The following is a 21,079-nucleotide window of genomic DNA, read 5'->3' as shown; positions in this document are numbered from 1 at the left end:
TGATGCTCCATCGCCCTGAGGAGCTTCATCACCTGGTGACGCTCCGTCACACAGCGGTGGTCTGTCACCCGGCAGGGCTCTGTCACCCACGGAGGATCCATCACCTGGTGATGCCCGGTCACCCATCAGGGTTTCGTCACCTGGTGACACTCTGTCACCTGGCAGGGCTTTGTCACCCAGCGATGCTCCGTCACCCATGGGCCTCCATCACCCACGGAGGATCCGTCACCCAGCAGGGCTCCATCGCATGGTGATGCTCCATCACCCAGTGATGTCCCGTCACCCGGGGGTGCCCCTGCCCCGCAGAGCAGTTCGGGGTCCCACCCAGGACAGGCCCACGCACCCCCGGGCTCTCCCACGGCCACCGGCTCCCTCATGGGCAAACACACGGTGGGGCCCCCCACACCCCACGCGCGGCGAGGCGGGGTGATGGGGGGTGAGCGCTGGGGGGGCCGCGGCTGTACCGAGGTGGAATAAAGGCATTTTGGGGAAAGGATCGTCCGTGGGCTCCGTCACGGGGGGAACGGCGGGGCGGGGAGACCCCACGGCCACCCCACGCGGGGCATTATGGGGGGGGCGGTGCCCCTCGCCCGTCACTCACCGCTCAGGGCGGGACCGAGCCCGCTCTGCTGCTCGCTGACTGGCTCCAGCCGGCGACTGCGCGGCGCGGATTGGCCGCTTTATTCCCAGGCCGGTGCTGCGCCCGGCCCCTTCGCCCCTCTCCTCCCTCCCGCTCCTATGGGAGGCCGCCCGGGGATTGGCCACCCGCCCCCTTGGCGGTGATTGGTGGGGAGGGCAGGAGCGGTGCTATGATTGGAGCGTGGCGGGAGGGGGCGGGGGCGGTGGCTGCTGGGCGCGTGGGGCGGCGGCGGCGGCTCGAGGGGCGAGGCCGGGCCCGGGGTCTCGGTGGGAGCCGCTACCGGTACCGCGGGCCGCGCCGCCGGCTCCCCGGGCGGCTTCGGGCCTCCCCGGGCGGCGGCGGGAGCGCAGGGGTCGGCGCCTACCCGCTGCGGCGGCTCCGGTCCCGGGGCGCCGGGAGCCGCGGCCTGTTCCGGTGGGACCGGGGGGAGCCGAGGCGGGCTCAGGCCGAAGCGCCCGCTCCGCCGGCGGCCGAGCCTTCCGCAGCGTGTGTGTGTGTGTGTGCGGTCGGGCGGGGGGGGAGCCGAGCGGCGGCGGCGGCGGGTCGTACCTGGGCGCGGGCGGGGTCGGCCGGGACCCCCCGACCCGCTCCGGGGCCGGGGAGGGGGTCCCGGTAGAACGTCTCCTCCCTCAGGCCGCGGGGGACATGGCGGCGGAGCGGGGTTCCTGGAGCAGCCTGACGGCGCTGCAGAAGGCCGCCGTGGTCCTGGGGATCCCGGCCGGCACCGCCGTCCTCTACATCCTGTACCGCAGGTACCGGGAGAGCCGAGGTGGGTGTCGCGGCCCCCCCGCGCCGGTCCCGCCTCTCCCACGCACGGGCTTGAGCGTTCCGCGGCCTCCCCCGCAGCCCGACCTCCCCTCGCCGTCCCCGGGCGTGCAGAGGTGGGCCCCCTCCCTGGGGCCGGCGCGGCCGCTGCGGCGGCTGTGCCCGCTTCGAGATCCCTCGTGGTGTTTATCACCCCCCCGCCGAGGGTTTTCCGCCCCCGCGGGTGGGTGGCCGTGGCTGCGGGGACCCGCTGCCGTCACGCCGCCGCTCTGCCCTCAGAGGAGCGGCCGACCTTCGTGGGAGATGAGGAGCTCGAAATTGAGATGCGAGTCCCGCGGGCGGCCGTGAAATCCATCATCGGCCGGAGAGGAGCCACCATCAAAAGGGTGAGCGATGCCGGAGGCTCGCGGGGGTGACGGGAAAGGCGTCGTTCCTGCAGGACGATTACTGGGAGCCCCAGTAAAGGGCAGCGGGGGGCTGGTCCCTGCCCTGACCCTGTGCCTGCAGCTCAGCCAAGAGACGGGGGCTCACATCGACGTGGAGAGAGAGGACGAGGGCGAGGAGGCGGCGCTGCTGATCTCCGGCTCCCCCAGCCAGGTGTGCCGGGCGAAAGCTGCCATCCACCAGATCGTGACGGAGAGCACCCCGGTGTCGGAGCAGCTCTGCGTGCCCCAGAGAGCCGTCGGCAGGATTATTGGTACCTCTGCTCCCCCTTCCCGGGGCCCTCCCACACCCTGGGGAGGCGGGGGGCTGCAGGAGGTGTCACAAATCTATCCGCTCGGTGTTTGGTGGCACAGCTGCTGTCAAAAACTCCAACAGCGTGTGTCAGGACAGGAGAGCTGCTCCGGTTCCCTGCGGGATGGAGGCTGGCTACTGCTCTGAGCCCGTTCTGCCTCGGTTTCCCAGGGCTTTTCCTGTCTCCCACAGGCCGGGGCGGCGAGACGGTGCGGGGCATCTGCCGCAGCTCGGGGGCCAAAGTGCTCTGTGAGCGCGAGGCCGACACCGGCCTGACCCCGGTCAAGGTCATCCAGCTCTCGGGGACGCGGAAGGAGGTAGCAGCTGCCAAGGTGAGTGGGAGGCAGCAGGGCTGGGGGACGGCCCAGCCCCCAAGCCCAGCCCTCGCCTTTTTTATTCTTTTTTCCCCTCAAGAAACTCATCATGGAGAAGCTGATGGAAGACGACGCCTTCCGGAAGGAGCTGGCGCAGTCGACCGCGATGCGGGGCCAGCGCAAGCAGCCCCTGGGCAGCCGGCGGGAGCCGGAGACGCTCCCCAATGGGGCGCTGGAGCACAGGGAAGAGGACGGGGGCTCGTCCTGGGGGGAAGGCTCGCTCCTGGGCCACGCTGCCTTTGAGGAGTTGGAGGAGCTAGAGGATGAGAGCGAGGAGCTGGAGGAGCCGGCGGCGGGGCCTGACGCAGCAGTGCCGAAATTTGAGGGTAAGAGAAGCGTTTGTGCTGTCTCCAGGACGCAATGGGAATAGTGATGAGGGGAACACATTTGCTCAGGTTCCTCAGGGACCTGCAGAGTGTTGGGAGCCATTTTAACGGTGCCAGGTCATCCCGGCTTGCCTGTGGCATCATCCCCTCAGCTCACTGCCGCCGTCCTGCTCCGGGTGGTGATGTGGCCGGGCAGGACGGCTCAGCCGCCTCCTGGGCTCTTGCTGGAGTCGTTTGTCCCACAGATGGTCTGAGATACATCTCTGCGAGGGGGATCTGTGGGTTGGCTTCTCTCCATCCCTGTGGATGGGGATCCCCTCGGCTGCCCCGTCCGGCTCTCACCGGGGCTCTCCGTGCCTCTCCTGCAGTTCCCAGCCCCGATTTCAGCTTCCATGCTGACGAGCACCTGGAAGTTTATGTCTCAGCGGCGGAAAACCCCAGTCACTTCTGGATCCAGATCATCGGCCACCGCAGCCTGCAGCTGGACAAGCTGACCAGCGAGATGCGGCAGTACTACCAGAGCAGCGGCCGCGCGGTGAGACCCCGCGGGGCGCCAGCCTCGCGCCCCCCAGCTCCCCTCGCCCGTCCCGGGGACGTCACCTGCGCTGTGTCCCCCAGGCAGAGCTCTCGGCCGTCCAAGCAGGGGACATCGTGGCCGCTCCCTACATGGATGGCAGCGACTGGTACCGAGCCCGCGTCCTGGGCACGCTGGAGAACGGCAACTTTGACCTTTACTATGTGGATTTTGGGGACAACGGGGAGGCCCCCCGTGAGGCGCTGCGAGGCCTGCGGTGAGACAGGGTGTCTGCTGGGGGAGAGCTGGCAGGGGGATGATGGGAGCTGTGGTTCAGTATCCCTGGGGGGAGCTTGTAGCATGGCTGGTGGACTGAGCTGAGGTTGTTCGGTGTTTTGGGAAGCGGTCGTGGCATGACAAGCTGCTGAAATCCCCGGGGAGCTGGGGTTGTGGCCAAGGCGGGCTGTCCTACGCTGGGAGATCCGGCATCTCCAGAAGCGTGGCCTCACTGTGGCTTTCTCTCTCTGCCAGGAGTGACTTCCTGAGCCTGCCCTTCCAGGCCATCGAGTGCAGCCTGGCTGGGATCATGCCCGCTGGTGAGTGGGGAAGGACTCCAGGGGGATGGCAGGGGCCCGTATACAGCCGTGCCCCTTCCCCGCTGCCAACACTTGGCATCACCCACTTCCAAATGGGGTGAGCGGAGCCCAGTTTGGATCCTCTCCCCCAGGAGATGCATGGCAAGAGGCAGCTCTGGACGAGTTTGACCGACTCACCCACTGTGCCATGTGGAAACCTCTGGTGGCAAAAATTTCCAGTTACACCCAGTCCGGGCTCTGCGCCCGGCCGAGGGTCAGGCTCTACGACGTCCAGCATGGCCAGGTGAGAGCCCTGCTGCTCAGCCGGCCAGGCCCTGGCCCCCTTCCTCCTTGCCCTTCCTCCCCTGCACCCCATCTCCTTTCCACGCAGAACCTGGATGTCGGAGCAGAGCTGGTGCGGCTGGGATACGCCATCCCCTGTCCCCAGGAGGAAGAGGAGGGGGCAGTGGGGGACAGCCCCCTGCAGAGGGTGAGGGAGGCCACAGTAGAGACACTGGTGAGCAGAGCTGGGATCGGAGAGGGCGGTTTGTTCTCCCGCCCGGTGTCCCTGGAGGGAGCCAGCCCCTGATCCTGGGGGATGTTTCCATCCATCCCTGGGGCTGGCTAACCCAGCTCTTCCTGGCCCAGGAGAATGTCACCTCTGCCTCCAGTCAGAGCCTGTTCTCAGAGCTCCGGCAAAGCCCCGGTGAGCTGCCCCTGCCCTGTATCAGCCTGCCAGGTGCACCTGGGCACCTGCCCCCCATGCCGGAGGAGATGCTGGCTGGGATTGGGCCTCGTCCTGCTAGGAGTGCCAGACGTGGGCTCCCTGGGGTCTGGCGGGACTGTGTTCCCTCCGCCGGCTCCCTTGGAGCTCTGGGCGGACCCAGCCTCGGCGCTCCCCTCTGACCCCTTGCTCTGTGCAGATGCTGCCTCAGGCCCCGGCAAGGGCCTCGTCCCGACGGTGGGGAGCTCCCGATGATGCCGGCGGTGTTGGCCAGCGTGACCCGCCCTCCGCAGCCTCCCTGGGACGGCAGAGCGGGGCAGTGTGGGGCTCTGCTCCTGCCTGTGCCAAGGACAGCCAGTTCCTCCCCACGGATCCAGCGCTGCTTCCCGGCCCCCTTGGCCTCTAACATGGTTCCTCCTGGCACTTTCTGTCTCAGTTGTCTCCTTGCCCCGTCCTTCCCCACGGTGGGGCTGCTTCCCGGGCCCCTCCCGTTACCGGTCGCGTGTTGTCCTGCCCCGGGCGCACCCCGTCCCGGTGGCCGGGTCCCCGCACCCCCTGGGCTGTTCTCGCCCCGGTTTGACAGCGACAAGGAAGAGCTGCTGGAGCCTGGTACCTGGGACCAGCCGGGGGTCCCCCATCCCTGCCCGGGGCCCTGCTCTCCCGGGGCGAGATCGCCGCCTTCCTGGCAGCCGGGGGGCTCCCGCGTCCCGAGGGGGGTTCCCAGCTCTGGGGAGGGGCGGCTGGTGGGTGCCGGTCAGTGAACTGGGACCAGTCAGGGCCGCACTGGGGTTGGGGGGCCCTCGTTTAGGGGAAAAGCGGGAGCCCGGGGTGGGGTCTGGGGTACCGGGGAAGGGCAGGGAGTCGGGCGGCACTGGTGTCTAACTGGGAGCGGCGGGTCCGTGGCCACCGGCGACCGGCCCCCGTGGGACAATATTGCACATGCGCGCTGCGGGCAGGCCTGGCATGGAGCGATCCTGCGCATGCGCGTTGCAGGTGGGCCTGGCACGGGGATCCTTAAGCGCATGCGCATCGCGGGCACACGGGGGGGATCCTGCGCATGCGCACCGCTGGCAGCCCCGGCGGGGTCCTCTGACGGGGGCGGCCATGTTGGGCCGGGGGGCGGCGGGGGGCTGTGGCCTCCTGGTGCGGGCGGCGAGCCGGGCCCTGAGCCTCAGCCACAGCCGGGTGAGGGCCGGGGAGGCGGCAACGGGTGTCTTGGGGGCTGCCGGGAGCTCGCTGGGTCCCTGGGTGCTCGGCGGGGGGTCGGGTCCGGGGGTGTCCGTGAGGGGAGATGGGGGGCTGGGGAGCGCGGAGGGGGCGGGGTAGTGGGCAGGGGGTTTGCATTGGGGCGCTGGGAGCATCTAGGGGGCCGTGGGGGGAACAGAGTATATGGTGTAGCAAGCGTTTAATAAAGTACTGGGGGGGCTGAGGGGGGATGTTGTGGGGTGCCTGAGGGGGCAGCCACCTTGTCCCAGTGGGAGAGGTGGCTCTTGCATCACCTGGGGACAGCTGCGGTGACCGTGGCCTCTGCAGGGGGTGTGGGGGGTGTTTTCCTCTCGCCGCGGGACGGAGTAACCGGGAAGCCCCCGGTTACTGGCCTCTGGGCTCACCCCTCTCTCCTGGGACAGGGGACGGTGGTGGTGGAGCGATGGTGGCAGGTCCCGCTCAGCAAAGAGGGGAAGCAGCCCCGCCTGCACCCCCGGAGGCACCGTGTCTACAGGCTGCTGGAGGACACCAAGCACCTGCCCAAGGGGGATCTGGAGCTGATCCTCACCCAGTCGGTGGAGGGTACGTCCCTTTGCACAGGCGTCTGCCTGCCTGCAGCAGGGCTGAATTCGGTTTCTGCCCCGTTTTGCCCTCGCCTGCGTAGGGGAGAGGCAGGATCCTCCCCAGTTAGTTCCTGTTTCCAATTATCTAGTGGCAGCAGGGATTCATCCCTCAGGCTGCGGGATGATTTAGGGTTGCAGAGCCCTGAAAGCAACAATTCTATGGCATTTTTAAAGTGGGTAGTTAAAACTTGGGTCTTTCAGTTTTTAAACCCCTGTCAGATGGAACCTCAGAGCTGCTGTGGGGCTGGCACCTCACCAGCACACGCCTCGCTAACGTCTCCTCTCGCCCCTCTCCTCGCAGATTTGGGGAGCCGGGGAGATGTGGTCAGAGTGAAGAAAAGCGTGGGTCGTAACAAGCTCCTGCCCCAGGGGCTGGCTGTCTACGCGTCGCCGGAGAACAAAAAGATGTTTGAGGAGGAGAAGAAGGTGAGTCGGCACGAAGGGGATTCTCCAAGCCCAGCCAGGGCATTTTTGGCCTGTCTGCGCTTTGAAATCAGGAGGTCTTGAAGAAGGAGCAGAGATTTTGGTTTAAAAGGGTCGGTTGGTCTTTGGGGTCATTCCTGTCTCCCTCCACCCACGTGTCTGCGGTTTTGTGGGGTGAGATCACCAAAATACGGTCGCAAGATGAGCCCCGCTTGGTAATAAATCCCTTTGCAGGGCGCCAAAGGGTGCGCAGTGACAGGAGAGCCCTCCAGGCCTCTGCCTTCCCCCGGCAGCGTGCAGGCAGGCTGCCCGGCACGTGGCGTTGCCGAGCCTGCCTTTCATTTATTCCCCTCGATCTTTTCCTTGCAGCTGCGCCAAGAGGGGAAGCTGGAGGCGCTCCAAACCCAGAGCGGGGAGAAGGTGAGCAGAGGGGCACCGGCGGCTCTAAAAGCGCAAAGCCTTGGCCGGGTGCCGGGGACCCTCCCTCCGGCTGCGCCTGGACCCAGGCAGCTGCCTACACCTGTGTGCTTGCCAGTGCCGGGCTGGGGGCCGGGGCAGCCCTGTACCCCAGCACCCCCTGCTCGCTTGCCCAAGCCCCTCGGGACCTCACCGACTTCCCACCCGGAGCGTCAGGAGCGCGGCGTTCTCCCCTCCGCTCCCCGACACCTTCCTCCCCACCTTTCCAGACCATCAGGTTCCTCAAGAGCTGCCGCCTCGAGGTGGGCATGAAAAACAACGTCAAGTGGGAGCTGAACAACGAAATCGTCGCTCGCCACTTCCTCAAGAACGTGAGTGGTTCTCGCCAGCGTTGCCTGGCGTCGGCTCCGCGCCGGGTGGGAGCTCTTTGCCAGCGCCGGGAGCTCCCGTGTGCGCACGGGGCCGCAGGAGTCGGTCGTGGGGGCCCAAATCCCGGGTGGGGGGATGTCACCAAAGGGGTTTAGGTCAGGTTTCAGGAGCCAGCGGCGTGTCCGCGGCTGGTTCAGGGCTCAGCCGAGGCGCGTGCCGAGAGCAGCTCAGCCGAGAGTTTAAGGCCTTAAAGGGATTAAGAAAGGAAGATGATAAACGGGGAGGTGAGGCCACCTTCCCTCCTGCGGCGCGGCAGGAGCCGGGGAGCCCCCGCGGGCGCCGCGGCAGCTCTGCCCTCGCCATGCTGGCGGTCCGTAAGGGCTGGGGAGCCGGGGGGGCTCGCCGGGGGCTGCCCCCGCTCCCCCGCCTTCACTCCCGGCCCTCCTTTTGTTCCTCAGCTGCGGGTTTTCGTGCCCCCCCACGCGCTGAAGCTGCCGGAGGAGCCCATCACCAGGTGGGGCGAGTACTGGTGCGACGTGACGGTGAGCGAGCGGCCCTTCCATGTCCCACCCCCTCCCCTGCGAGCGTGGCCCCCCCCCCCAGCGCCTCGGGTCCCCTTCTGCACCCCTCCAGCCGGCACCACCCCTCCCCACCTCCCGCGGGGGTCCGACACCAGCGGCCTCGCCCCTGTGCCCGCACCAGCCACAGCCGGAGCCCTGGTGCGGGTGCGAGGAGCGGAAACACTTTATTTTAAAAAAAAAAAACAAACAAAAAACACCAAAAAAACCACACAGCAAAAAACCCCCCATCGCTGCGACCTAGATAGACGGGAGCGTCTCCTCGCCCGCCGCCATTCATCTTTTGTCCTTCCCGGCCCCTCCGGGGAGCGGGGCCGGCTCCGAAACCGCCTCCCGCAGCTCCGAATCCGTGTCATCCCCGCCGGGCTCCTCGGCAGAGGCTCCTGCTCGGTTCCGCGGGGCTGCGCTCCCGCAGCGAGCGGGGAAGGGAAGGGGCCAGGGCACCCCGCTCCCCTCCCGCTCCCCTCCCGCCTTCCCCTGCTCCTCCCCGAGCCTGGATCCCACCGGGATTTGGGGACGGAGCCTCCGTGGGTGCAGGGTGGGGGGAAGAGAAGGGAGAGCAGCCGCCAGCCGAAGCGCAGCAGCGCTCCCCCCTCCCCAGGGGGCGTGGGGTGACGCAGAGGGGGACATGGGGGGTTCGCTGGCCGTGACCGCCCCCCTCCCCTGCCGCAGGTGAACGGGCTGGAGACCGTCCGGGTGCCCATGGACGTGGTGAAGTTCCTGCGGCCCAAGACCAAGCGCTACAAGCACTGGCTGGCCCAGCAGCAGGCCCAGCTGGCGGCGCAGAGGGAAGCGCTTCTCTGAGCCTGGGGGGGCCCCGCCAGCCCCCCCAAACCCCCGACACCACCCCCGGGACCCCTGACTTTCCCCCCAGGGTGCCCACCCTCCCCCATAGACTCCTGATGCCCCCCCCGGGACCCCCAGCCTCCCTCTAGGGTCTTGGTGTGTCCCCAGTGCAGGTTTGGCACTGGGGGAATGGGGGGGGGGGTCGTCACTGGAATGGATTTGGGGGGGTTCCTGCATCCCACCCCCCCTCCCTGCCAGCAAATAAAGGGCTTGGGGCAGGTGGGTGTCCTCTCCTGGGGAGGTGGGACAGTGGAGGGAGGGGGGGTTCCAGCTCCCCCAACCCTCCCCTGGCACAGACTCCTGCCCCCCCGGGCCTGTTATTGGGGTGAGACCCCCCCCGTGCCCCCCCTCAGGGCGCCGCTCCCGGCTTCCCCAGCTCCTCCTGGATGCGGCCCGGCAGCTCCGGCTGGGTGAAGTACCCTGGGGGGGCAGAGGGGTGAGCGGGCGGCTGGGACCCCCCTGGGCCCCCACCGGGGCCGAGGGGCCCCCCCGGGTCCCCCCACTCACCTGCGGCGAACTCTAGGACGTCAGCCGGGCGCTGGAGCAGCAGCTCCCTGGAAGGGGGGTGGAGGGGTTGGGGTCGCAGGGTTTTGAGGGGAAAGGGGCCATTTTCGTGTGGTTTCCCACGGTGGAAAATGGGTATTTTTTTTTTTTACACTAATTAAGGTGTTTTTGTGGAATTTTTCAGGGCGGGGCGGGGGGAGGTGTCCCACCTGAGGAAGCCCCGCAGCAGCAGCCGGGTCTCGGGGTGCTCCCGCAGGTACCTCTCGCTGCTCAGGCGGAGCGTGGGCTGGGGGGGGCGACACTGTCACCAGTGGGTTACCCCACGGCAGGCCCCACCCTGTGCCCCCCCCCCCCAATACCTGAGCGCTGTGGGGTGTCGCCCGGAGCCGCCCCCCCACGGAGGGGGTCACCACGCCCACACACGCACACCCCGCGTACCCCCGTGGGTGCGTGTACCGCTGCCCCCCCCCACCCCACGGACCCCGCGGTACCGGGTGGGGACGCGGCGGCGGTTGCGGCGACGCCATTTTGGCTGTGGCCGGAGCGGCCCGTCGCCATGACAACGGCGTGGGGGGGGGCGGGCGTGTGTGCGGTGGGGGGTGACACGGGGGGGGGGGGTCCCTGGTGCGCACCGTGTCCGTGGGCGCGCGTCCGTGGGGCCGTGCCCGCCCCGGCGCCTGCAGCTCAGCACCGAGGACAGCGGCGTGGGGGTGGGGCGGGGGAGCGGCAGACGGACACGGGGACACGCGGGGACGGACACACGGACTCCCCCCTGCGCCGCGTGCCCGCACGGACACGCGTGCGCGCACAACCCGCCCGCCCGCACACGCGTGAGCGCTGCCCGCTGCACACGCACACGGACGCGGTCCCCCGCGGCCACCGGAGCCCGGAGCCCGGAGCCGCGCTGACATCAGCGCCGGGCGGGGCGGGGCGGGGCGGCACCGGCCGGGGAAGAAAAGCGGCTCAACGGGATCGGGACCGCCCGGATACCGGTACCGGTGCCGGTGCCGGGGGCGCAGCGGGGCTCCGCCGCCACCGGGGCTCTCGGGGTGCGCGGCCGGTGCGGCCGCCATGGGCCGGGCCGGGCGCTGAGCCCTCCCCCCTCCCGGTACCGGGAGCGCCCCCCCCCCCCCCCCCCTCCACATCCCCCGGTGGGCACCGGGGCGGCCATCGGGCGGTACCGGGCGCTGCCGGCAGCCGCCGCGGTTCGGGGTCCGCCGCCCGGGAGGCCCCGTCGGGAGCGCGGCGGGCCCTACCGGGAGCGCCGGGAGCGCCGCCCCCCGGGCTGAGCTGCCCCCGCCCCGCCGCGCCCCGTCCCCGGAGCCGAGCCGAGCCCCGGGGCCGCCTCGTCCTTTGTGTGCGCCGCGGCCGGGCCGGCACCGGGCACCGGGCACCGGGCACCGGGCACCGGGCACCGGCGGCCGAGCCCCGGGCGGCGGCAGAGGCACCGAGCGAGCGCGGCGGCGATACCGGGAGCCGCGGCGAGCAGCGGGAGCGGCCCCGGGGCCCGGCCCCCCCCCGGCGGCCCCATGAAGGAGCCCGACGCCATCAAACTCTTCGTGGGGCAGATCCCGCGGCACCTGGAGGAGAAGGACCTCAAACCCATCTTCGAGCAGTTCGGCAAGATCTACGAGCTCACCGTCATCAAGGACAAGTACACCGGCATGCACAAAGGTAGGGCCGCCGCCACCGGCACCGCCACCGGCGCCGCCACCGGCCCCGGCCCCGGCCCCGGCCCCGGCCCCGGCGGGCGGGAGCGGGGCACAGCCGCGGGCCCCGGGATCGGCCCCTGCCCCCGGGAGCAGCTCCCTGAACGGCCCCCGCTACCGGGAGCGGCCCCGTGAACAGCCTCCGGTACCGGGAACAGCTCCCGGAACGGCCCCTGCTACCGGGAGCGGCCCCATGAACAGCCTCCGGTACCGGGAACGGCCCCACGAACAGCCCCTGGTACCGGGAACGGCCCCACAAACAGCCCCCGGTACCGGTGACCAGGAACAGCCCCGAGCAGCAGGAACAGCCCCATGCACAGCCCCCGGCACCGGGCACAGCCCCACGGACAGCCGGAGGCCCTGAGCACCAACCCAGCTCACCCTACAGCCGCAGGCCGCGGGTACAGCCCCATGTACAGCCGCAGGCCGCGAGTACAGCCCCATGTACAGCCCTCGACACCCCAGCCCAGCCCTGGGTGCTGGCTTAGTCCCAGCCACCGGCTACAGCCCGTGTCGGGTGTTGGGGTGTGGGGTGTACCAGGGTGGCGGTTGTGCAGCCGTGCGTGTCGGGGCTGTTGTGCCAGTGGCGGCTGTGTGGGTGTTGGGTGTGGGGTGTCATGTCAGGGTGTTGGGTGGGTGGGGGTGTTGTGTCCGGGTGTTGTGTGGGTGTTTGCACAGGTGACGCCCGACTGTGCGGGTGTGGGGGGGGTGGCCGTGAGCGGCTGTGCCAGCACAGGGTGTTGTGTGGGTGGGTGTTTGCAGTGCTGGGTGACGGGTGTGGGCTGTGGCTGTGATGGCTGTGGGGGGAGATGGGGTGCCGGGGGCGGGGGGGCGGTTGTGTGTGTGTGTGGTGGTTGTGCGTGGGGTGTGATGGCTGGGGGGTGTGTGCGATGGCTGGGGGTGCACGGTGGTTGTGCGTGGGGTGTGATGGCTGAGGGTGTGTGGTGGTTGTGTGCGGGGTACCACGGCCGTGGGGTGTGCGGCAGCGACAGGGCTGTGCTACCCACGGCGGGGGCTGTCCGAGGCAGGGACCCCCCCCAACGCCTGACCCCCTCCCCTGGCAGCAGGGTGGGGGCTGGAGCCCCCCGGCACCGACTGTGCCCCAGGACAGGCCGAGGCAGGTGCAGGCCCGAGGCCGGGGTGATGGGCACCCAACAAACAGCGGCACCGGGGGGGTTTCGGGGCCGCTGCCCCAGGGTGCCGGGCACCCCCCGGGCTGGAGTGGGACACAGGGTGCTCCCTTCCCCTCCCCCCCACCGTGCTGAGGCTGCCCCACACTGGGGGGGGCTGGGGACCCGTCCCTTTCCCCTGCCTGAGGGTCCTCAGGGGTGGCACCGCCCCAAAATGGGGGACTGGGTGCTATAGGGAGGCTGTGGGGGGGGCGGGAGGCTGGGTGTTATAGGGGGTTTGGGTGCTATGGCGGGGCTGGGTGCTGGGGGGGACACATGGGGGCTGGGTGCTATAGGGGGGCTGGGTGCCACAGGGGCTCTGGGTGCTCTGCGGGGCTCTGGGTGTGGGACCCCCGCACCCCCCCCCAGCGCCCCCAACCCCTCTCGCCCCCCCAGGATGCGCCTTCCTGACCTACTGCGCCCGCGAGTCGGCCCTGAAGGCGCAGAGCGCCCTGCACGAGCAGAAAACCCTCCCGGGGGTGAGTGGGGGCGCGGGGACCCCCCCCCCACCCTGACACCCACCCCCCCCGCCAGGGCCCCGGCAGCCGCGACCTTTGGGTGGGGGAGGTGAGGGGGGGAGACACGACACACCCCACCAACATCTGCCGGGGGGGCGGGTGGGCGCTAACGAAGGCCGGCGCTAACGAAGCGTTGCCAGGCGAGCGGCGGGCACCGGGCAGCTGAGCTAACAAAGCCGGGGGGGGGCGGGGGGGAGCCCAGGCGTCCGGGTGCCCCCCGCCCCCCATTGCAGCTGGGGTGGCGGGGGGAGGGGGGGGGGTCCCAGCACCCAGGTCCCACCCCTCCATCGTGGTTGCTGGGGGACACGGGTGGCCGAGGCCTCGTGGGGATGGTTTGGGGGTGGGGTCCGGGGGGGTGGGGGCAATTTGGGGGTCCCCGGGGGTGGGGGTGGGGGTCGGTGCCCCCCCCCCCACGGCCGGGCTGCGCGTGTCCCGCTGGCCCCGGGGGAGATTTGGCTTCGCCGGGATAATCCGGGGATTTGGGGGCCGTAAATCCCGGGGGGGGATTTGGCGGGGGGGTCGGGGGGGGGGGATTAGGGGCGGCACCGCCCCGACAGCTGCCCCGCCGCCCCGGGTGGGGGACAGGGGCAGGACCCCCCCCCGGCCCCGCCCCCCCCCAGGCCTCGGGATGGGGGGACGATGCTGGGGGGGGGTCCCGGGGCAATGTGGGGTGTTGGGGGCCCGGTGCCCCCCCGGCCGGGGCTGATCCCGGCCCCGCGGGGGATTAGGGGGGATTAGTGCCCCCCGGGGGGGGCATTTCCAGCACCATCTGGGGCAAGGGGGGTTGGGGCCACCTTCGCTTTCGGCGGGGGAAAGGGGCCGCCTGGGGTCACCTGGGGCTGAAACCAACCCCCGCCCCCCCCCCCTCCCCGCAGCCCCCCGGTGTGGGGAACGGCGACACCCCCACCCCCCCCCCACCCCCCACCTCGCATCCCCCCCCTCGGCACGGCCCCATCCCGGGTTGGGGGGCGGCTTCACGGCAGGCCTGGGGGTCTCCCCCTTCCCCGGCCCCCCCCAAATCTCCATCCCCCCCCTCTCCCCCCCCCATCCCCGTCATTGTTTATAGCGAGCGCTGATGATGTCAGCGGCGTTGCCGGGCAACGGGGATGGGTAAATTGGGGATGAGTAGGCGGTTGCCATGGAGCATATTCTGCCGTTGCCATGGTTACCGGGCATCTGCGCCCTCCCCCCTCCCGGTCTCGGGGGGTTACGGGGCTGGGGGGGGGGGGGGGGGGGGGGCGTGGGCTCATACCCCCAATTAACGGGGGGTGGGTGCTCATCAGCGCATCTTTGGGGCACTTCGGGCCCCCCCATGGTGGTGGCCGCGGCACCCGTTGCCGGGTAACGGGATGCAGGGCTGGGGTTGCCATGGCGACGGGAGCATCTTTGGGGTGCTGAGGGGTGCTGGGTGTGTGTGGGGGTGGATCCGTGCACCTACGGCGTGTGGGGGTGCCCGGCCGGACGCCTGGGTCCCCGTGGGGGGGGAGGAGGGGAGGTGCCGGACGCCTGGGTCCCTCGGGGGAGGGGGTGTGTGTGTGGGGGGGCTGTGTCCCCATCCCCCCCCTTCCGTCCCCCCAGATGAACCGGCCCATCCAGGTGAAGCCGGCGGACAGTGAGAGCCGAGGAGGTACCAGCACCCCAAAACCCTGCATCCCCCCCATCCCCCATGGCCCCGTCCCCAACCCCTGTGTCCCCAAACCACCCCCGAGACCCCAGGGCCACCCCCATCCCCAGGACGGGAGTCACCTGGGTGGGGTGTCACCACCCCATCCCCATCCCAAGGTCTGTCCCCAGGGCGGGGTGTTCCCCACCCCTGTCCCCCCACCATGTCCCCATTCCCCCGCCAGCTCGGTGGGGTGTCCCCATTCCCAGGGGTCCCAGCCCATCTGTGTCCCCATATCCCTGTCCCTGGGTCCCAGCCCATCACGGTGTCCCCGGGGGTGTGTGTGTGTGTGTGTCCCGTTCCCGGGGAGGGGGTGTGTTGCCCCATCCCTGTGTGTGTGTGTGGGTCCCCACGCCGGTGTCCCCGTGCTGCCCCCCGTCCCCGCAGAGGACCGCAAGCTCTTCGTGGGGATGCTGAGCAAGCAGCAGGCGGACGAGGACGTGCGCAAGATGTTCGAGCCCTTCGGCACCATCGACGAGTGCACGGTGCTGCGCGGGCCCGACGGCACCAGCAAAGGTGGGGGGGCTTGTGTGGGGGGACCCCAGGGCTGGGGGGGCCTCGGGGTCCCTGAGGGCTCCATTAGGTGGGGAGGAGGGGAACCGTGGGGCAGGGATGTGAACTGGGGGCACTGGACAGGGATGGGACTAACAGGGTCTGTGGAGGAGGGGCTGGAGAGGGGTCAAGGGGGGTGGCCCATGGGGTGGGTGGTGTGATGGGGGGGTGTCCACAGGGTGAGGAGGGGGCTCAGGTCACCTCACACGATGACACTTGTCCCCATCCCCAGGCACCCTACTCAGGGGCCCTGGGTGCCATGGTGAGGGAGCGGGCTGGGGGGAGGGGGTGCCCTGGTCCCCCATGGCAGGGAGGAGTGCCCCTGGAGGGGGGGGGGTGCCCCTGGGGGGAGGTGGGTGCCCCCCCGTCCCTGTGCCGGCGCTGACCTGCTGTCCCCAGGCTGCGCCTTCGTCAAGTTCCAGAGCCACGCGGAGGCCCAGGCCGCCATCGCCGCCCTCCACGGGAGCCGCACCCTGCCGGTGAGACGGGCATGGCCATCGTCCCCATCACCCCACCATCATCATCCTCGCCACTGTCCCCATCATCATCCCCACCGTCGTCCCCGTTCCCATCAACATCGTCCCGCCACCAGCCCCAGTACCTCCCCACCGTCATCATCCCTAGCATCATCTCCACCACCATCATCCCTGTCACCACCCTCACCATCATCCCGCCATCATCGCTGTCATCAGCCCCACCACCATCCTCACCACCGTCTCCACCATCATCTCCATCATTGCTCCATCCCCACCACCATCCCCATTATCAGCCCCCATCATCCCTGTCACCATCCCCACCATCATCATCCCCATCATCTCCCTCATCCCCATCACCAGCCTCGCCATCATCCCCACCACCGTCCACACCATCATCCCTTTCTTCATCATCTCCTTCTTCATCACCCCACCACCACCTCCGCCACCATCCCCACCCTGCAGCACCCTGGGGTCCCACCCGCGGGGTGACGCCGCGTCCCCTCGCAGGGCGCCTCCTCCAGCCTCGTGGTGAAGTTTGCGGACACGGAGAAGGAGCGGGGCCTGCGGCGGATGCAGCAGGTCGCCAGCCAGCTGGGCATGTTCAGCCCCATCGCCCTCCAGTTCGGGGCCTACAGCGCCTACACGCAGGCGGTAGGGTGGGCGCGGGGGGGCCGAGGGGGTGGTCGTGGGGTGACAGGGGTCTGGTGAGGGACAGTGGGAGATGACGGACCCCCTTCGCTGTGGATGGGGTGGTGGATCCCGTTGATTGTGGATGGGGGCGATGGGTGTTGGGGTGATGGGTGATGGCCACTGGAAGATGATGGACCCTGTGGTCCAGAATGGGGACCCTGGGGTGACAGCGGGAGGGTGAGCGACCCCATCGTCCAGGATGGGGGCATGGGGTGATGGGCAGGGGGAGCTGACGGACCCCGTGGCCCAGGATAGGGGCGGTGGGCGACGGCTGTCGGGGTGATGAGTGTGGGGAGCTGGTGGGGCTCCTTGCTCCCGGATGGGGTGACGAGTATGGGGGTGACAGCCCCGGGGAGATGACGGATCTCCACCGCCCAGGATGGTGGCGTTGGGGTGCCGGGCAATGGGGCGGCAGCCGTGGGGCCGTGAGGGTCCCCCTCGGCGGGGTGGGGGTCACTGCTCCGGGGGGTGCCTGGTGGCCCGTGGCCGGTGCCCGGTGCCAGGCGCTGTCCCCGCAGCTGATGCAGCAGCAGGCGGCCCTGGTGGCCGCCCACTCGGCCTACCTCAGCCCCATGGCCACCATGGCCGTCCAGATGCAGCACATGGGCACAGTCAACCCCAACGGGCTCATCGCCACCCCCCCTGCCCCCCTCCTCAGGTAGGTGACCCCTGGCATGGGGCGGGGGACGGGGACGCTGCAGGGGGCACCCGGGGATGGAGGACACCAGCGATGGGGACATGGGATACGGGGTCACCTGGGAATGGGGGACATCGGGGGTGCCAAGAGAGGGGGGACACGGCGGGGTGGCACTGGGAGATGGGGCACCTGAGGGTGGGGACATGACAGTGGCACTGGGGATGGCGACATCTGGCTGGGGGCAACGGGAACAGAGGGGCAGCAAGGGGAGATGGGGGGACACGGGGCAGGGACACGGGGACACAGGGGGGGCAGAGGGAGATGGGGGCACCAGGGATGGGGGTACCCGGGGAGGGGACAGGGACAGGGGAGGGTGGCACTGCGGGCTGGAGGTGGCTGGATTAGGGACCCTAAGGACGGGGACTCGGAGGGGTGGGGGGCACAGGAGGGCGAGGCGGTGCCCCCGCGGGGGTGACGCGTGTGTCCCCGCAGGAACCAGCACGCCACCGGCCATGGCCGCCACGCCGGTGCCCGCCATCGCCGCCCCGCTGAGCGTCAACGGCTACAGCCCGGTGCCGGCGCAGCCCGCGGGACCCCCCGCCCCCGAGGCCGTCTACGCCGGCGGGGTCCCCCCATTCCCAGGTGCCCGCCGCCCACCCCCCCGCACCCCTGCCGCCCCCCGCCCCCCCTAACGGCCCCCTCTGCCCCCAGCCCAGAGCCCCGCCGCCCCCGGGGACCCCCTGCAGCAAGCCTACGCCGGCATGCAGCACTACACAGGTCTGGCCCTGGGGAACTGGGGGCGCCGGGGGGCACTGGGGGGCATTGCTTGGTACCGGGGGGGCATTGAATGGCACTGGTGGGTACTGGGATGATACTGGGGGCACCTGGGAGGCACTGGAGGGGGGCACTGGGGGCATCTGGGAGGGACGGGGGAGCACTGGAGGGGCATTCATTAGTACTGGGGGGGCACTGGGATAACAGTGGGGGACCATTGCATGGCATTGAGGGACACCTGGGGCTCAGGGGAAGGCTGGGGTGGGTACTGGGGGGCACTGGGGGGACACTGCATGGATTTGGGGAGCACCATGAACTGTTGGGAGGGCACTGGGGGCCATCTGAAGATACTGGGGGGGGCGTTGCATGGCTTTGGGGGGCACTGGGAAGGGCCAGGCCGAGGGCTGCTGGGGGATTGGGGTGGGGTGCGTGGGTGCCTGTCCCCCTCCCCAGGGCTGGGCTGACCCCGTCTCGCCCCCACAGCCGCCTACCCGGCAGCCTACGGGCTGGTGAGCCCGGCCTTCGCCCCCCCGGGGCCCCTGCTCGCCCCCCCGCCCCCCCCCCCAGCAGCAGCAACGTGAAGGTGAGCACATCCTGGGGACCCCCCCCCCCCCCTCCCCTGGGACCTCCCCCACCAAAAAGAGACCCTCTCTAGGGTGCTGGGCTTGGGGTGCCCCATGCTGTGGGGGGCAAGATGCCCCAGGGCATCGGCGGGGGGGGGGTGGAGGTGTCCCATCGGGGTTCTTGGGGTGTTCCCCCCAGTGGGGTTTGGGGGTGCCCGACGTGGGGGGGGAGTGTGGGTGTCTGGGGGTGCCCATGGGGCTGTGGGTGCAGGGTGCCCATGGAGGGGGTCAGGGTCCCCGTGGGTGCATGGGGCCAGGTTTTGGGGTGCCACGGCCGCATGGGGCTGGGTTTGGGGCGGGGGGAACGCGGGGCTGGTGCCCCCGTGCCCGCTGTGACGCCGCTCCCTCCGCAGGCCCCGAGGGCTGTAACATCTTCATCTACCACCTGCCCCAGGAGTTCGCCGACACCGAGATCCTGCAGATGTTCCTGCCCTTCGGCAACGTCATCTCCGCCAAGGTGTTCGTGGACCGCGCCACCAACCAGAGCAAGTGCTTCGGTAGGGCCGCCGCTGCCGGGGACGGGGACCCCACGGCTGGGGCACGGGGACGCCGTGGAAGGGCATGGGGACGCCCCTTGACACCATGGTCAAGGCATGGGGACACCAAAGCTGGGGATACCATGGCCAGGGCACGGGGACACCTTGACGGGGGCCACCACAGCCAGGGTCACCATGGCCAGGGCATGGGGACGTTGTGGAAGGGCATGGGGATGTTGTGGAAGGGCATGGGGACACCTTGACCAGGGCCACCACAGCCAGGGCCACCATGGCCAGGGCATGGGGACGTTGTGGAAGGGCATGGGGACACCCCCTTGACACCATGGTCAAGGCACGGGGACACCAAAGCTGGGGATACCATGGCCAGGGCACGGGGACACCTTGACGGGGGCCACCACAGCCAGGGTCACCATGGCCAGGGCATGGGGACGTTGTGGAAGGGCATGGGGACGTTGTGGAAGGGCATGGGGACACCCCCTTGACACCATGGTCAAGGCACGGGGACACCAAAGCTGGGGATACCACGGCCAGGGCTTGGGGATATCATGGCTGTGGCATGGGGACACCTTGACTAGGGCCACCACAGCCAGGGCCACCATGGCCAGGGCACGGGGACACCTTGACGGGGGCCACCACGGCCAGGGCATGGGGACACCATGGCCAGGGCATGGGGACGTTGTGGAAGGGCATGGGGACGCCCCTTGACACCATGGTCAAGGCACGGGGACACCAAAGCTGGGGATACCATGGCCAGGGCTTGGGGACATCATGGCTGTGGCATGGGGACACCTTGACTAGGGCCACCACAGCCAGGGCCACCATGGCCAGGGCATGGGGACACCACACCAGGTGCCGCGGGGACAGCGCGCCCCGTGGCAGAGCCCCCCGGGGCGGAGGGGCAGAGGCAGGGGCGGGCTGTGGCTACCCCCGTCCCCACCGTCGCCGATGTCCCCGATGTCCCCCGCCGTCCCCGCAGGCTTCGTGAGCTTTGACAACCCGGCCAGCGCCCAGGCGGCCATCCAGGCCATGAACGGCTTCCAGATCGGGATGAAGCGCCTCAAGGTGCAGCTCAAGAGGCCCAAAGATGCCAACCGGCCGTACTGAGCCTGGTGAGCCCCCCGGGACCCCCCCAGACCCCACCTTGGCTGGCAGCCCCTGCTGCCCCCCCCCCCCCCCCCCCAGCTCTGCTTAACACCCTCCCCATCTCTCCCCCCCACCCAGGTCTGGAGGCTCTGGAGCAGCACCCTTGGGTGCCCCCCTATTGCAGAGCAGCTCCCCCCCTCCCCAGCGGTGCCCGCAGGGGGCTCGGTCCTGCTGGGGGGGGGACACAGACCCCCACATGCTCAGGAAGGATGGACACCCCCCCCCCTCCAGGACCGATCTGGACCCCCTCGTCCATCCCAGTCCAGGCAGGGCTGGGTGGGCCCTGGGTGCCAGCACCCCCCAGCATCCGGGTCCAATCTGCCCTGGGGGGGGGGCAGCCACCCCCTCCCCCCAAGACCCCCTGCTCCCCGCAGGGCCCTGCCCCCCCACGGGGGGACCCTGCTTGGAGCTTTTTTCTCACCAAACAGGACCAAAACCAGCTCCAAGCTGGGGGGGGGTGGGGGGGGGGGGTGGGGGGGGGTGTCCCCGCCAAGGAGGGGGGACACACACACCCGCGGTTGGGGGTACCGGCCCCAGCACCGCCACCCCTCCCAGCTCCCCTGGGTGGCCGTGCCAGAGCGCAGCGGGACCCCCTCCCCGACACACACTGCCACCCCGCTTCGCCCCCCCAGCCCCCACCCCAAACCTGCCTCAGTTTCCCCCCCCACCCCCCACCCCCCCACCCCCCCCCGCCCACGGGCACCAGGCGGCCGGAGGCGGTCACGGACACGCGGGGCCGCCGCGACCCGCAGCAGCCGACGCGGGGACGCGCCCCCGGCAGCCGGACGGACGCGGGGACGCTCCGGGCGGACACGACGCCTCCGGCTCTGCCTGGACCCACAGCGGCCAAAACCGGGGTGCGCCGGGCACCCACCAGCCAAAAGGGTGCCGTGCCCGGCCCCCGCCAGCCCCGCCGCCGCCCCCCCCCCCGGCATCCCCCAGCCCCACGTTTACACCCGCCGCTCCCCGCTGTAAATAAGGTGGTTGGGGGGGCGCGGGGGGCCGGGTC

At 70.3% G+C, this 21,079-nt stretch overlaps 3 protein-coding genes across 3 annotated transcripts; all 3 read left to right on the top strand.

The window, feature by feature from the left end:
* Positions 1 to 1,171: 1,171 nt before the first annotated feature.
* On the top strand, positions 1,172 to 5,035 carry TDRKH (tudor and KH domain containing). Its single transcript, XM_064474990.1, has 12 exons — positions 1,172 to 1,409; positions 1,685 to 1,791; positions 1,913 to 2,102; positions 2,333 to 2,472; positions 2,555 to 2,840; positions 3,209 to 3,375; positions 3,459 to 3,631; positions 3,886 to 3,950; positions 4,082 to 4,233; positions 4,321 to 4,446; positions 4,578 to 4,635; positions 4,853 to 5,035. The coding sequence occupies exons 1-12, from the start codon at positions 1,286 to 1,288 to the stop codon at positions 4,906 to 4,908; spliced, it is 1,644 nt and encodes a 547-aa protein (XP_064331060.1). The 5' UTR covers positions 1,172 to 1,285; the 3' UTR covers positions 4,909 to 5,035.
* A 664-nt stretch (positions 5,036 to 5,699) lies between these two features.
* MRPL9 (mitochondrial ribosomal protein L9) lies at positions 5,700 to 9,333 on the top strand. The gene is made up of 7 exons (XM_064474914.1): positions 5,700 to 5,838; positions 6,282 to 6,441; positions 6,784 to 6,908; positions 7,275 to 7,325; positions 7,592 to 7,693; positions 8,150 to 8,233; positions 8,942 to 9,333. Exons 1-7 carry the CDS (start codon positions 5,758 to 5,760, stop codon positions 9,071 to 9,073), a joined length of 735 nt encoding a protein of 244 aa, XP_064330984.1. The 5' UTR covers positions 5,700 to 5,757; the 3' UTR covers positions 9,074 to 9,333.
* Positions 9,334 to 10,961: 1,628 nt separating this feature from the next.
* On the top strand, positions 10,962 to 20,522 carry CELF3 (CUGBP Elav-like family member 3). The gene is given in 15 exon segments (XM_064474976.1): positions 10,962 to 11,293; positions 12,894 to 12,976; positions 14,594 to 14,642; positions 15,066 to 15,194; positions 15,630 to 15,709; positions 16,214 to 16,357; positions 16,915 to 17,034; positions 17,036 to 17,054; positions 17,526 to 17,675; positions 17,745 to 17,810; positions 18,291 to 18,369; positions 18,371 to 18,390; positions 18,784 to 18,927; positions 19,904 to 20,036; positions 20,149 to 20,522. Coding segments are annotated over 14 exon segments (1,356 nt in total). The 5' UTR covers positions 10,962 to 11,148; the 3' UTR covers positions 20,032 to 20,036; positions 20,149 to 20,522.
* The last annotated feature ends 557 nt before the right edge of the window (positions 20,523 to 21,079 follow it).

Source organism: Phalacrocorax carbo, chromosome 28, assembly GCF_963921805.1.
Source record: "Phalacrocorax carbo chromosome 28, bPhaCar2.1, whole genome shotgun sequence".
Classification (NCBI taxonomy): Eukaryota; Metazoa; Chordata; class Aves; order Suliformes; family Phalacrocoracidae; genus Phalacrocorax; species Phalacrocorax carbo.
This window is presented reverse-complemented; position numbering and strand designations above follow the sequence as displayed.